General features: G+C 39.3%; 1 protein-coding gene across 1 annotated transcript; it reads right to left on the minus strand.

The window, feature by feature from the left end:
• Window positions 1–1,676: 1,676 nt before the first annotated feature.
• LOC136856233 (uncharacterized) lies at window positions 1,677–14,728 on the minus strand. The gene is made up of 4 exons (XM_067133926.1): window positions 14,498–14,728; window positions 4,177–4,763; window positions 3,679–3,864; window positions 1,677–2,316 (listed from the first exon to the last, which is right to left on the minus strand). Exons 2-4 carry the CDS (start codon window positions 4,726–4,728, stop codon window positions 1,714–1,716), a joined length of 1,341 nt encoding a protein of 446 aa, XP_066990027.1. The 5' UTR covers window positions 4,729–4,763; window positions 14,498–14,728; the 3' UTR covers window positions 1,677–1,713.
• Between the last annotated feature and the right edge of the window lie 503 nt (window positions 14,729–15,231).

Consider the following 15,231-nt stretch of genomic DNA (forward strand, 5'->3'; position numbering starts at 1 on the left):
AAGGAGAATTGTGATCAATTTTTTTGAACGGACATATTTGCCTGGCGCAGAAGTAATTTCCAAATCTGAAGGTTTTAAAATTTATTAACGAAGAGTAACAAGAGTTCTGTTTGTGGCTGAGTTCAACACATCATTCTGACTGTGATATATTTGTTTTGCTTTTTCAAAGATCTAAAAATAAAGTTCAGTTATTTGGCCTCAAAATGACACCAGACGCAGCATTCTGCCACGAATTGCAAATTCATAGCAAGCGATGGAAGCAAATGATCTCCAAGCTCAACAGTTACAAGCCAGACCATCAGGTTTTACCCCAGACTAGAGCTCACAGGACTGAACAATAGTAATATGACTGAGCAGAAAGCAGGTCATCAAAACTTGATGTAAGAATTTAGTGCGTATTGAAATCGTTTATCATTTTTTAATCTAAATCTGAAAGTTCTAAATTTGAAGTTCTTCTTCCAGATGTAGTTTGTGACAATAAATCAGGCAGTTTATCTTTGAAAGGTAGTAAGCTTTTTATTGTAAAATCATTACGAAAAATGAATTAAAGAGTAATCTGTGGATAAAATCTATCAAAACAGTATTGCAATTCTCTCTAAAGTTGCTTAATTGATACACCAATGTAAAGCAATTTGCAATAAAAAAACTAGTTTAGGAACTGTAGCAACTGGCATTTTAGGACTGTAAGCACCCTCCAAAAACAGCCTAATAATTATGTTTAAAGACCAAATTGGTTGGATAACCATTATTTGCGAAAAATTTTACCAAGAATTCCATCTCTTCATGAAACAAAGTGAAATTGGAGCATAAATTATAAGCACTGTAGATTAAGGTTTTAATTGCATTTAGTTTGAAAATGTCTGGACAGTGACTGAAAAAAACATCTTTGTTGTTGTTTCAGTCATTAAGAAAAAAACTTGTTGCAATATTAACAATAAAAGAAGGGGGAGGGAGGGGGAGGGATGATTCCACAGGATGAACATTTCCCATGAAAGCCAGAAAATTCTTATCCGAAAATGGCCAGTCCAATATAATATGAAATAATCAATTTATTTATTCTGTGAGTAACTCTGAATAGGAATGAATAATTGAAGATGACTTTTATCAGTAGATTTTTCAAGTCCATTTTTATAAAATCTGTAAAAATGGCGAATTTTGAGCAAAGGCTTCGTTTTTCGTATTATTGTATTTTATTGTGTGCAACTGTGCATTCTGCTCACACAGACAGACCCTTTGGAAGGTGCAGTCAGCCAAAGTGGGTGAAGAAGAAGAAGAAGAAGAAGAAGAAGAAGAAGCAATGGCTGAGTGGTGCTGCTGCACTTGGCTTACTTTGCTAGGCCCAGGAATCATCGCTCCCTACCCACCAGTCCACCCACATGTGAATGACTAGTACCAGCATCTGTTTTCTTCTGATGGGCTCAAGAAAAAGGTCAAGGTCAAGGAAATGACATTTTGTGTCTGTTGTGTTTTGGACCATCATAGAATCAGTCTTTCTTTCTCTCTTGGTTGTTCAACTCCACCAACAGTTGTTCTTGTAAGAAAATAGCTAGTATTTTGGATAAATCCTTCAGAGAGGACTGACGCAGAGAGAGAGAGAGAGAGAGAGAGAGAGAGAGAGAGAGAGAGAGAGAGAGATAACAATGATAATAATAAGGTGGTAAAATGAAACACGTACAGCACTCAGAACATCTTTATTTTCAAAATGGAAAGAACCTAGAGAGAAAAATAACACCCACATTCAGCAATTTTCACCTTTTCAGTGTCTGGATACTTCAAGATGGCGTCTCTCAGGACATCCAGTCCTTCCTCCACCTTCCCGAAGCAATCTTCTCCACTCCAGCTGGGATGATCTCTGGTGACGATCCCAAACCATGAGGCTTCTTCATATGAGGTGAATCCCCTCACATCTCCCTCCCTCCACAGCGCTGATTTATAGGTCTGCCTCCGACTCTCCCTCTCCCACTCCTCCCTCGAGGACAACACTGCTTGAGTTGATGTGTCTCCTCCTCCTCCTCCTCCTCCTCCTCCTCCTCCTCCTCCTCCTCCTCCTCCATGGGTTACATAGTCTCCCATCTTTATCCATTCACCTGCCCTACCCTTATTATATACATCTAAAACCTGAGAGCTGGCATAAGAGGGTCCCGTCCTTCCTGAGCACATTTGGATGAAGTTCAAACCCAACAGGCCGCCTTGATCAATGATTCTGATGATGACCCTCCCCAGGGGGGTGGATTCATATGCCAGATCCAGGAACGCCCTTGGAGGGGAACAAGGAGGAGGAGGAGAAGAAGGAGACCCTTGCATCAAGGACTCAAGCTGTCAAGGGAAAGGAGAAAGATACTCGTTAGAACAATAATAAAAATAATAATAAATATTATTATTATCCTTATTTTATTATTGGTTGCATCAACAGCAACTTCCATAGACATGAAGAAGAAGAAGAAGAAAAAAAGAAGAAGAAGAAGAAGAAGAAGAGGGTTAATCAAAATGCCAAATGACAAAGAACTCAAGTGAAAAAAATCTACTGTGGATGAAACCTTTGTGCAGAAAACTTCCACAATATTATTATTAGCTCTATTACACTGAAGGCTCATCGGTAGTGCAACTAAACTCCTACAAACACCACACCACTCAACTCTATCTATCTTGAGCTCATTCTTCTTCTTCTTCTTCTTCTTCTTCTTCTTCTTCTTCTTCTTCTTCTTCTTCTTCTTCTTCTTCTTCTTCACAAAATCTTTCATCCTCCTCCAATCTCTCCACATGACTGAATTATCTCAAACCAGAATGATCCATCCATACTACACAGATAGTTCAGCTCTACAGCTTCCATTTTTCTCTCTTCTTCATATTCAGCATTAGCACTTCACTTCCATAAAGAATAGTTGGCTCAACAATACCTTGACACTATCCCACAGTGGCTACCATAGACATCATAAGCGTCCTCCCTATCTATCTTTTGCACACATCCTGCTGCCTTCCTTCCTTTCTTCCTTCCTTCTCTCCTTCCTTCCTTCCTTCCTTCCTTCCTGCCTTCTCTCCTTCCTTCCTTGCTTCCTTCCTTCCTTGCCTCACCTGTTCCTTCATTCTGCCAACATTCAATATATCTACTCCAAAATATCTAAACAGATCATCCATTCTCCCAACATCCATCTACTCTCAACTTTCAAACACTTTCAGATTCTGTCACCAGTTCCCGCAGTTTCTCTTCACTATCCCTCATCATCAGTACTGCATCATCTGTAGACATGAGTTATTCCACACAACCTATTCAAGAGTGATTTTCTTATCGACAATCTTGCACCAACATCTGCTGCTGTCCTTTCCATGTTTGCACACACACCCTGCCCTTTCACCTTTGTCTCTCTCACCCAGTGCCTTTAAAACACTCTGCTTCCTTTCTCTCCTTAAACAAATCAGCTGTTGTTATTCCTCCCTTACCCTCTGCACCACATCCATGCACCTTCAGAACCCCAAGTTTCAGTATCTTCTCTTTTCTCCATAAAATGTGACCTCCTGGGTCAGTCAGTGCTCGACTCACATTCCATATCAAGAACTGTTCATGATGTTCATTTTAAACGAAATGATTCCTAACACAAAAGTGAACTTGGACAATGATTCCCAAAGGATTATGAGAGACAGAAAGGAATCCTACTCATATCCTCACAGGAATAAGCTTACCTTTATGGCAAAGCATCTTGGTGGGAGATCTCTTTCCTGAAGATGACTCACAGACACTTGGTTGTTGGACTCGACCTTGACTGGAGCCACCCTCAAGTTCTCTTCGAAAGTCATCACAACAAAGACTGCCGAAGAGTCTTTATCCCGTGACAGATTCTCCAGCCTTGTTTTAATCGCGAGAATCTCCTGTAAGGAGGAATCCAAAAATACAGGTTATGAATGGCATCAGTTATTAGGATTGATTAGGATAGATATCACAGAGGAAGTGATAGTGTTCAGTGCTCTGAAACATTGTTGAATGAAGCCTTTTCGATCAAACACAGAATTTGGATGAAAGAGATTACAGAGATGGAAAGAAAGCAGAGAGGCTTAACAGAACTGAAACGGACTTCGAGAAGTGATGCACTGTAATGAACATAAAAACCTTTTACTTTTTTTGAAGTGTGATTTTACACACACACACACACACACACAGAGAGAGGGAGAGCACAGACTTACCAAAGCGCAATGGTTTCTTTCTCTTGCATCTTTCTGAAGGTCTGTAATTTCCTTGATATCTTCCCCAACATCCTGAAGAACTTGTTCTTCCATCTGCACATCAGAGTTTTGCATTATCTGTTTCCTTTGGTGCAGAGCCTCCAACTTGTTCTTCAACAGTTTGGTGTTTTGACGAATGGCGCTCAAAGTTTTCTCACCAGAAAGCGTTACCTCTTTCAACGTTTGCACAAAGCCTTCAAATCCTTCTCCCATCTCATCGTAGGTGCCAATGATGTCCTTAACCTTAGCAATGCCGCTTTCGATAACATTCTCCCTGAAATCCTGAGTAGACTCATGGAAGGATTTCTTTAGCCTCAGGTGCATGGATGATAGTTGCTTTGCAGCATCAAGGAGGCCTCTGCTAATCATGAGGTCTTCAGCTGAATTGGCTGTGAATTTCATCCTGCAAACGGGACATTCATTCTTTTGAGTCGAGATGAGCTCATCGATGCAACGGCTGCAGAACTCGTGGGAACAATGGAGAATCCTTGGGCAGTGATCGTCATTGTACATGTTATAGCAAATGTCGCACTCCAGGGACTGGATGCCTGAAAAGGACAGAGATCGGTGACCCTTCCAGATGTAAGTGTGATCTTCCACAAGATTATCTTTATTGGTAGAAAAAATGACTGGTATCAAAGCTCTCAAGGTCTGACCCATCAGATCTGAAACTGCTTACCTAAACCTAGCATTCTACATCTAAAGTACAGCATTTTCAGTGGTGAAAACGATGACAACAGAATAAAGTCGGAATCTTTTGGAATCCCAATAAATCACTGATCAGAATTTTGGGTTTTCACAAGACTTCATTCATTTTTCCTTTAGGTTGATCACATTTCTAATTGCTAATTCTGCCTCTAGAAAATTAGGCACTCTTTTGGTATGCTTTTTCGCTTTTTTTGTAAATTTGTGGAACTAATTGTACAAAGATTTTCCCTTATTTTTTGTGATTTTGACAAATTTGACATTTCTGCGATAAATGTTTCATTAATCCATTGCACCGCCCTCAATATCTATCCTTAATGGGAGGACCACAATGGGAAACTGGACTTTTTTGTCTAAGGGGAATCAAAATATTTGAAATACAGAGATGCACAGTAACCTTACCTAACCTAACCTACCTAACCTAACCTAGGGTGTTTAGTCACAGCTTGTGTCGGGTTTTTCACCTACTAAAACCCACATCTAATTTGACCTTAAGGGTAAAGTTTTCCAGTCGGGTCCCTCATTATTGTTAGAAATGATGAGGTCGGAACTAAATGTCAAATTTGACAAAATTGCTTTTGAACTATCAAAAAAACAATATTTTGGTTTGAAAATAATAAATCAACTGATGTCATGACAAGAAGCAAGACACTCCCAGTTCCTGATAGATCGACAGAACTAGCAGCAATGTTCTCCAGTTGCCTGAAGGTAGGTCAGACAACCATTTGTTGGCCTCTGACTCCATGGCACCAACTCAGTGAGGTCATGACCTCCATCCCATGCTTGATTCCCCAAGAAGGACAAAGCCTTTCCAGAAGCCAAACCCCAAGCAAGTTAAAAAAATGCTTGAAGAAAGCAAAGTTGAAACCAGATTTCCATGTTATCAAGAAGAGAACTAAACCATCCATATTGTCAAGTCAGTTGCAGAGACTATTTCCCATCGGCAGTAGAAACTGCAGGGCACCCACATTTTCATACGTCGTACACCACCGAGTTGACTTGGGCCCAAGACTCAGCTACAGGCAGTAACATTCTCATTGTCCTACCATTCCTGATGTTTCAAAAGTGTTTCAAGATTGTCTCAGTAGTTTCTGTGGAAAGGTGCACTTGAATAGACACCCCACAAACCCTATCAAGAATCTTCTGTTGTTCACTCCCTGGCGTCATGTGTCCTGCCTCATATCACTTTGCTTCTGTTCCTCTCTGTCCATTTATGAATACTCTACAACGCTGAGACCGCATGCAGGGGACAAGCTGACTATGGCGTCACTTCAGAACAAGATGTTTATTATGTCTTCCTCAAAGAGCTTAGTTTCATGTTCATTTAAACTTTGGTGCCACATTAAAGTCTGGGATTCCCATTGTTTTTGCATAAATGTAAAAGACAGGATGACTGACATAATGTAACATCTACATCATTGCAGTGATAATGTTCCCCTTAGACAGGTGGGAAATGACTCTCCAGCTCATTGTAGTAATAATGTAAGAATTTTGTTAATTCAAGTATTCATGATACTCAAACTTCAGAGTAAACACTTGGTCTCAGATGTTAATGAAGGGGAGGAAGTGACTGAATGGTCAGCCTCTGAGTGTTGTAAGTCAGTTCTAATGCTCACCTTTATGTCCAGGTATCCTACCAGGAAGAGAATTCAGGTGAATAACCATTGTGTTACCTGTTGATTTCATTAGTGGCAGCCTTCAAGATGTAAGCATTTCACCCTGCGGCAGTGTTGGCACATTGCAAATCAGTGTATATGGTTGTGGAATGAATTCAGTGTCATGACAGAAACTGTGGCTGCCTTAGGGACATCAAGAGTCCTATTTTGACGTCCCCTGGGTCACAGGGGAACTTGTAACTCTCATTCTACTCATGACCTCGATTACCTTATGGAATGTACTTGTTTATTTATCAATATCAACACCAAATGCAAAGAGTTTTTAACAATGCTTTCCTTCTACAAGGCTTTCTCCATGTATAAGGAAAGAGATCTCCCATAATGAGTATAAGAGAAAAATAATCAGGCGAGGGTGTGCACAATTCTCCCCACTAATGCATTCGATCCACGAATCAGCCTAAGAGAGAGAGAGAGAGAGAGAGAGAGAGAGAGAGAGAGAGAGAGAGAGAGAGAGAGAGAGAGAGAGAGATTAGGAAATGGTTGGACGAGAGAAAGAGTGGGAGAGTGAGAAAGGGAAAGAAAAAGAGACAGAGAGCCAGAGTATGAACAGTTTGGTTAGAAGAGGAGAAGAGAAAAGAGAGAGAGAGAGAGAGAGAGAGAGAACAGTTTGGTTAGAGAGAGAGAGATAATAATAATAATAATAATAATAATAATAATAATAATAATAATAATAATAATAATAATAATAATAATTCCTTTATTCCACATTATATTTTATAGTGGTATTAAGTTTCCTACATAAAATAGACACGAAAACAAAACTTCAAGTGATACCATAAAAAAAAAAATAATTTGAAACCGCTGTTCTCTGAGGAGAGAGAGACAGTCATCGAGCATCAAGACCATATGACGCCTTTTATGGAAACTTACCCTAAAACTACACACAAACTCTGGACAAAGGATTTACAGTTGAAGTAATAGATGTACATATTGAGTATAGGGGGAGTGTTGGAACCCTGGCGAATGTAAACAATTAGTGAGTGTCTCCTGTTTTCTTTGTATTTCTCCAGTATAAGAAACATTAGTGGAACAATAATTGCGTGATTCAGTAAATGGTGATTCAGTAAAGCTTTTTGTAATAGCTATCATCAGTACTTAAAAATTGGTGAAAGTACTTAAAAATTGGTGAAAAAATGACATATTACTAAGGTTGCGTAGCCGAAAACCTTGTATGCCCTGAGGGATTTGCCTTAGGGCAAGCGACAAGGACGCTAAAACGTTGTGTACGGTGCTGCCATCTAGTGAATGGCTTCAAGATGAGCAGCCATGTAGCGCCACTAAAGAGGAAAGACACTTTCGGTTCAGAATGCTCCTCTTACCCTTCAATGGAAGCTGTTACCGAAGTCCTTTTTGAAGAGATGAAATTAGGATATGGTAATATAATAGGAGTCCAGGTATTAAGCAGGAATAGAGCTGTAACAAAATTGTTTTCTTCAGCTACATTTGAGTGTTATTGATAAATATGAGAATAAAAAAATCCCTTTAAGGAACTCCGTCAAAGCTAAGTATCAATTAGAAATGCTCCATTTGAGCTTGATGACCAGCTTTTAACCGAGTTTTTAAGCAAATATGGCAAAGTTGATGATATTAGAGAGAAAACTTACCATCCACGACTAATATCCAAAGGGCTTCATGTGTCAGTTTTGTATGCTGGCCAACAGAAAGCTTGTTTCAAGTGTGGCCAAATTGGACATACAGTATAATAATAAAGGATTGCCCCATATCCTTGACAGCAGAAGCAGCCCTATTTTCAGAAAGTGATTTTCCCAAGCTGAGTAGCACAGGAGAGACCGACACTAAGACGACACTAAGAGGAAGTCAACAAAGATAAAGAGGAGAATAATGAATGACACTGCGGAAGAAGAGATAAAGGATCAGGCAAAGTCTCGAGAAAAAGACTCCGATGAAGAAATTACAAGCGTTAATGAAAGTCAGGATATTAGAGCCTCGATGGCTCAGTCGGTAGAGCAGCAGCCTAGGACTTCGTAGAGGTCCGTGGGGCGGGTTCAAATCCGCAGCCGACTGGCCAGAGAAGGCGGACACTTTGCTATCCGTGTAGACACCCTGGGATTGTGTATGTAATCAACGGATAGGTTTGCTGAAAGCAAATGGGTGTTACAGACTAATACACACATAAACAAAGCCATTCCAACATCTTCTAAAAACATAACAGACACCTCACACGTCTCGAACTGTCGACCTAACCGCCTCGCTCTCCTCGCTGCTGGGAGAAAGGGAGCTGGGGATTGGTATGGTACACGATGTCAGGCAGGGCAGCCGATCGAGGCTACGGCCTACCCCAACGCTAAATCAAAGTCCTTCAAAAAGAAGGCATCGTGCTTACCCCATATAAAAATGGGAAAAAGCACGTTAAAACGAAGAAGAATGAAAGTCAGGATATTGGCAAACCCACAAAAGAAAACAGCTGCCTAATTGATGTTGAAATACGCGAAGATGACTTTGACGAAATGTCTCTAGTTGAAGTTACTGAATATGAGAATGGAGAATGGTCCAAAAATTCTGATGACGAAAACTCAGTAGTAACCGAAGTGAATGAAGTGGAAGTTCATCGCATCTCAGAGGATGATACACTGGACCGTCTTCAAAGAGAGACGGATAGGCGTACGACAAGAGGGAAAAAACGGACGAAGGTATCTGGAATCCAGGACTCAAAGTTGACGAAAAATGCGGTGATAAAGGACACAGTTTGACAAGGAAATGATGCAGACGGATACAGAAGTTGATGACGACCGTTTCAGGAACGGTGGTATTTGGAAAGCTAAACTAAATAAACAAAGTGACCTAAAATTAACCTTGAAAAAGGATGACGTAAAAGTAAGTCATTCACAAAATGTCGACACTGTCTTTGATCTTGACGGAATCCTGAGCAGTGAAAAAGGTGCCATTAAAAAGGCAAAATTTGTCTAGAAAGTTGTGAGATGTAAACTTCCCATTCAATATTTCCACATTCCTAATTATATTTGCTCTCGATGTAAACGGTTTAAATGAAACGAAAAAGCAAATGAGGCTAATTAACTTGATGTTATATTATAAAACAGATATTTTGTTAATAAAAGAACATAACTTTAACAATGAAAATCTTGACCTGATCAAAGAGCGTTGTAAGGTTTATTTTAACTGCACAAATAAACTGAAAGGTGGAACTGCAATTCTCGTTAATAAATCTTCAATTGTGGAAGTACTGAAGGAGGAACTAGATGTATATGGTCGAATGATCAGTACTAAATGTAAATTTTGTGATTATGAAATTTATATTGTCGATGTCTATTCTCCATCGGGATCAACAAAAAAGGCAGAGAGGGAAAAGCTTTATAATGAAGATCTGTTAAACTTTTTACGAAATAACACCCAATACCTGATCCCTAGAGGTGACTGGAATTCTGTAACAAGGAAGTGAGATGTATCTAACCCTGACAGCAACCTAGTTTCCAAGGCATTTTGTAACCTAAAAAATCTTTATAATACGATGATTAGAGACATCATTTATTACTCAAATGAAGAGAACCTGAAAGCCACCATAATAAACTTAGATCGGGATAAAGCCTTTGACAGAGTAGACCTACAATTTCTATGTAAAGTAATGGAAAAACTTGGTTTCGACGAAAAATTCATAGGTTGGATTAAATTACTATATAGTGATGCAGTAAGCTGTTTGTGTATTAATGGAGATATATCTGAAAACTTTGCAATCGAAAAATCAGTGAGGCAAGGATGTCCTCTTTCAATGATGTTATTTATAATAGCCCAAGAACCATTGTATAGGTTATTAACAGATAATTTAATGATGTATACTCCTAAATTTCCCAACGATCTCAAAGTACAAATTTGTGGTTTTGCTGATGATTAATCTGTTATAATTCTTGTGACGAGAAAATGACAGCTTTAAATCAAATGCAGAAATGAACTATCCTACTTACAAATGGACTGAGATATGGAAGAATGTAAATAATAGACTCACTGACCCTTATGGTAGACATATATTGTACGAATATTTGCATGCAGTGCTTCCTACAAAAGAGAGATTGCATGTTATAAAAATATCAAGAGATCATTATTGTGTTGAATGTGGAAACATTGAAAATATGATGCATGTATTTTACTTTTGTCCTTTAGGGAAAAAGTTGTTAGATTGGTCTGAGCAAAAACTATTGCAAGTTTGTGGGATTAATTGTGTTGTTTTGCTAGAGCTGATAAAGTTTGACGTTGAGCCTATTTCTACAAAAGACAGAAACACTGCAGTAATATAGATAAGTGGCCTTATTATTGGTCTGTGTCAAGGTTATAAGAATGGTGGGAAACTATTAAATGACCCAAACTTGAGGACTATGATTCAGGAAAGGATGCAGAGATCCAGATTCATTTTAAGTTTTCAATTAGGAGATTCCTTTAAAAAATATTTCACCGATAAATACATAACAAATTCGTAAATATTTCAAAATTATTGTAAATTATCTTTCACCATAAATGTAAATATTTGTAAACAACCAATGTAAAGCTTATTTTGGAAAATAAACATTTAAAAGAAAAAAATATAATTGTTCAAAGACTTGGAAATGTGTCTCAAGATGAGGTCAAAATCAATTTTGTCACGTACATTAAAAAAGCTCTTCATTCTACTTTTTTTATTTCGCTTTTAAAAACTGAAATGCAATGATTCCATTTCCTGATACTTAGAGGTAGATGTTCCAAAGTGTTGGTCCCCAACTGCCAAGCCTCAGGTGCTATTTTTGTCCTATTTCTGAGGGTATGCAAGTGATTGGACTGTCTTGCTTGATGGAAAGAGTTCACGTATGAAATATGAAATGGCCGCACAGTCAATTTCCCATTCAAGATCTTGAAGATAAATAATAGATCATTATATTGTAACAGCTGATGAATCCTTAACCAATCTAGTTTCTTTATAAATGGTGCGGCATGGTCATATTTCCTTCCTGTTCCCACTACTGCCTTTGCAGCAAACTTTTGCGCCTTTTGTAAATCAGCTGCACAAGTTTTATTGCAGCCACACGAAAACAGACTGTTTACCAAGGCATTAACAACAAGCGAATATTCTACTTGACTTGTTCAGGTATTCTGTATTTCTCCAGACAAAATGCAAAATTCCCATTCCTTTTTTGCATATTTCTTCTTCGATATGCAGTTTGAAGTTGAAATGACTGTCAAGAATGATTCCCAGGCTTTTGACGCTGCTGATAGACTTCATTTCTGTTTCTTTAACCTTAATATTGATATCTCCTGCAGTTGGCCGAATATATGAGTGAGAGCCAATAAAAATAAAGTTCGTTTTCGTTGTATTTACCTGAAGGCCATTTGACATGAAATATTCCATCCATTGCTCTATCCATGTTTATTTCAGCATTTTGGGTTAAGGCTTCCATATCTTTTATATCACCAGAGTAAATATAATGAGCTTCATCGGCAAAGTGAGTTAAAGTGTCCTCATCCGTAGCAGATATAAGTCATTTACGAAAATATTGAACAGTATTGGACCCAGAACTGAGCCTTGTGGCACACCAAAGCTCACGTTCTGCTTAGCAGAAGTATGGCCCTTTCCTTTGACAGGCTGTGTTCTCTCTTTCAGATAATTATCAAACCAAAATGTATCGATGCTAAAGTTGCCCATTTTATCCAACAATAAATATAGAGCGAGAGACGCCATCAAAAGATTTTGATGAGTCACAGTGTTATCAGGGAAACTTTATTTATATCAATACTATTATAGTGGAGTATGTCCATGACTTGGTGCAAGGCCGTTTCAGTAGATAAATGTCTTCTGAATCCATATTACGTATTTAAAAGAAGATTGTTTTCATGAAGATATTCACACAGTTGGTTTGCAACGATTTTTTCTAAGACCTTTGACAAAAACGGCAGTAACGAGATGGGGCGGTAGTTAGTTACTTGGGTCCCCCCTCCTCCACCCCAGGGTGCCTTGTTTGAAAGAGGGGCAAACTATATACAGATGGCCTCCACTCATTTGGAAATACCCCGTAACAGTGAATATATTTGTTATATTATCGTTATGACAGTTAGGTAGAAAGCTAGAACTGGTAGTGAGTCTTTTCAGAATCGAACAGATATGCCGTCGTGGCCGTAAGATTTTTTTGTTTTTAACGCCATAACTGTATTAGTCACAGTTTGAACACTTACCGGATGAGGTCTAACGAGGAATACCTGTCAATGGCCCCCGGCTGTTTGGGCGTGATTATTTCGTCTAGGATAGCCTACCTGTTCCCACCGCTTTTCTCATTTTGAATTTCGTCAAACACTTTCCGGCCAACACTAGCGAAAAACGTATTTAACTTTTGATCCGTTTCTAGTGGATGATTACAGTTAAACTATCTCTTAGATTTCTTGTTTGGTATAAATAATATCATCAGTAACACTCCAAATTTTAGCCTTGTTGAAGTTACTATTTTGAAATCTGCTTTTAATTAAAATCAGATATTTTGCTTTTTTCTAAAGGAACCTTCACTTTCTCTTGACCTGCTTTATTTCAGCATTCCTCGGTGTCTTAGTTACTCAGATTGAACTCTCGTATTTTCCTTCGAAGGAGGCCACGGACAGATGCCTTTTCATACTTCTTGATTTCATCGTTTATCCGTGGGGGTGGGGGTGGCTGGATGGCGCGAGGGTTATAACTTTGATCACAACAATGGCACAGGAATTTACTGAAGTCTGGAATGAGCACCTTTCGTTAAAATTTTATTCTGTTTATTGACGTCATCATGGCCAGAAAAAATTGCTTTGAAGCACATCTGAGAACAAACGTTTTCTGGGTCATTCGTCTTCATTAAATCCAACAGTGCCTTAATAGCAGGGGTGATATGAGCTGGCTTGGTTGTCATTCGTTGCAGAGAGAGTGAGAGAGAGAGGGTAGCAGATGGATGCATTTCCCCTCTCTCCTCTTCTCGATCGATGGGTCAATCAAGAGAGAGAGAGAGAGAGAGGGGAGAGAGAGAGCAGGAAATGGTTGGCCTTGAGAGAGAGAAAGAGAGAGAGAGAGCAGGAAATGGTTGGCCTTGAGAGAGAGAAAGAGAGAGAGAGAGCAGGAAATGGTTGGCCTTGAGAGAGAGAGAGAGAGAGGAGAGAGAGAGAAATGCAGAGAAATGGTTGGCCTTGAGAGAGAGAGAGAGAGAGAGAAAATGGAAATGGTTGGCCTTGAGAGAGAAGAGAGAGAGAGAGAGAGAGAGAGAGAGAGAGAGAGAGCAGGAAATGGTTGGCCTTGAGAGAGAGAGAGAGAGAGATGAGAGAGAGAGAGAGAAATGGTTTAGAGAGAGAGAGAGAGAACAGGAAATGGTTGGCTTGAGAGAGAGAGAGAGAGAGAGAGAGAGAGAGAGAGAGAGAGCAGGAAATGGTTGGCCTTGAGAGAGAGAGCAGGAAATGGTTGGCCTTGAGAGAGAAAATGAGAGAGAGAGAGAGAGAAATGGTTGGCCTTGAGAGAGAGAGAGAGAGAGAGAGAATGAGGAGAGAGAGAGAGAGAGAGAGAGAGAGAGAGAGAGAGAGAGAGAGAGAGAGGAAATGGTTGGCCTTGAGAGAGAGGAAATGGTTGGCCTTGAGAGAGAGAGAGAGAGAGAGAGAGAGAGAGAGAGAGAGAGAGAGAGAGAGAGAGAGCAGGAAATGGTTGGCCTTGAGAGAGAGAGAGAGAGAGAGAGAGAGAGAGAGAGAGAGAGACAATCCACTATTTGCTTACTATAATTCGCACACCCAAAAACAAGCGTTGCGTTTTTCCGCCTAAACAGAAACAGTGTTGACGTTGATGTTGGCCATGACAGTGACATTATGGCTGAGGTAAATAACGACACTGAACAATGATAATCACAATTTCAGCTCCTCCGGGATGAGGAGAAGAGAAAACGAGAGAGAATAAAGAGACTTACTCGGCAGACGTTAGAGGCGGCCATTGCCCTTCTAGAATCCTCTTTCAGTACAACGCTATATAATAATCGCTTCACCAACTCCAAGCAGACTGACCTGACTCAGGACTTAGTCATTTTTGGTGCGTTCCCTTGGCGGCGTCAGGAAGGATCCGTAACTATTCAAGTTTGTTCATTGTGACTTGAATACTTCGGACGGCCTCCTGTTCTTCCTTCCTTCCTTCCTTCCTTCCTTCCTGCTGCAGCCATAATGACAATTAGCAGTTATTTGACTCCGCCTCTCATTGTATTCCTTATAGTACTGTGCACAAGTGGTGGGCGAAGATTTCGCGTTCATTGTCATAAAACCAGTTAAAATACATAATTGAAGAATATTATCATCTTTCTATAACTGGGAACTTACACATTATGGGTGTTATTACATCATTTCAGGATAGGGTTATTATTCAGCATTGCTAATTAGGTTGTCTGGCTAAGTTTCTCCTGTCCTTGACCTCATAGTCGCAGCTAAGGCAACACTTTACTTATTCCTATATGTAAGTGCTTCTTGTAATATTCTTCTTATAAATCAGTTAATATTAAGATTCGAAGGCTTGACCATTTATGTATGTGTTCCTTATTTCCAAATGATTAAATTGTAATAAAAATACTTAAATTTTTCCAAATGTATAAATCAACTTCCTATCAATACTTTTGAACTCTCTTTAACAAGGCGATTCTACAATTCTCAGCTTGGT

Source organism: Macrobrachium rosenbergii, chromosome 35 (genome assembly GCF_040412425.1).
Source record: "Macrobrachium rosenbergii isolate ZJJX-2024 chromosome 35, ASM4041242v1, whole genome shotgun sequence".
Taxonomy (NCBI): Eukaryota; Metazoa; Arthropoda; class Malacostraca; order Decapoda; family Palaemonidae; genus Macrobrachium; species Macrobrachium rosenbergii.

What these genes read in the sequence shown, in the direction of transcription:
- LOC136856233 (XM_067133926.1), bottom strand. Translation starts at nt 4,728, where the DNA reads ATGTACAATGACGATCACTGCCCAAGGATTCTCCATTGTTCCCACGAG. An exon ending in AAAGAAACCATTGCGCTTTG is followed by an intron (nt 3,865 to 4,176) that starts GTAAGTCTGTGC and finishes TCCTCCTTACAG; the next exon opens with GAGATTCTCGCGATTAAAAC. An exon ending in CAAGATGCTTTGCCATAAAG is followed by an intron (nt 2,317 to 3,678) that starts GTAAGCTTATTC and finishes TTCCCTTGACAG; the next exon opens with CTTGAGTCCTTGATGCAAGG.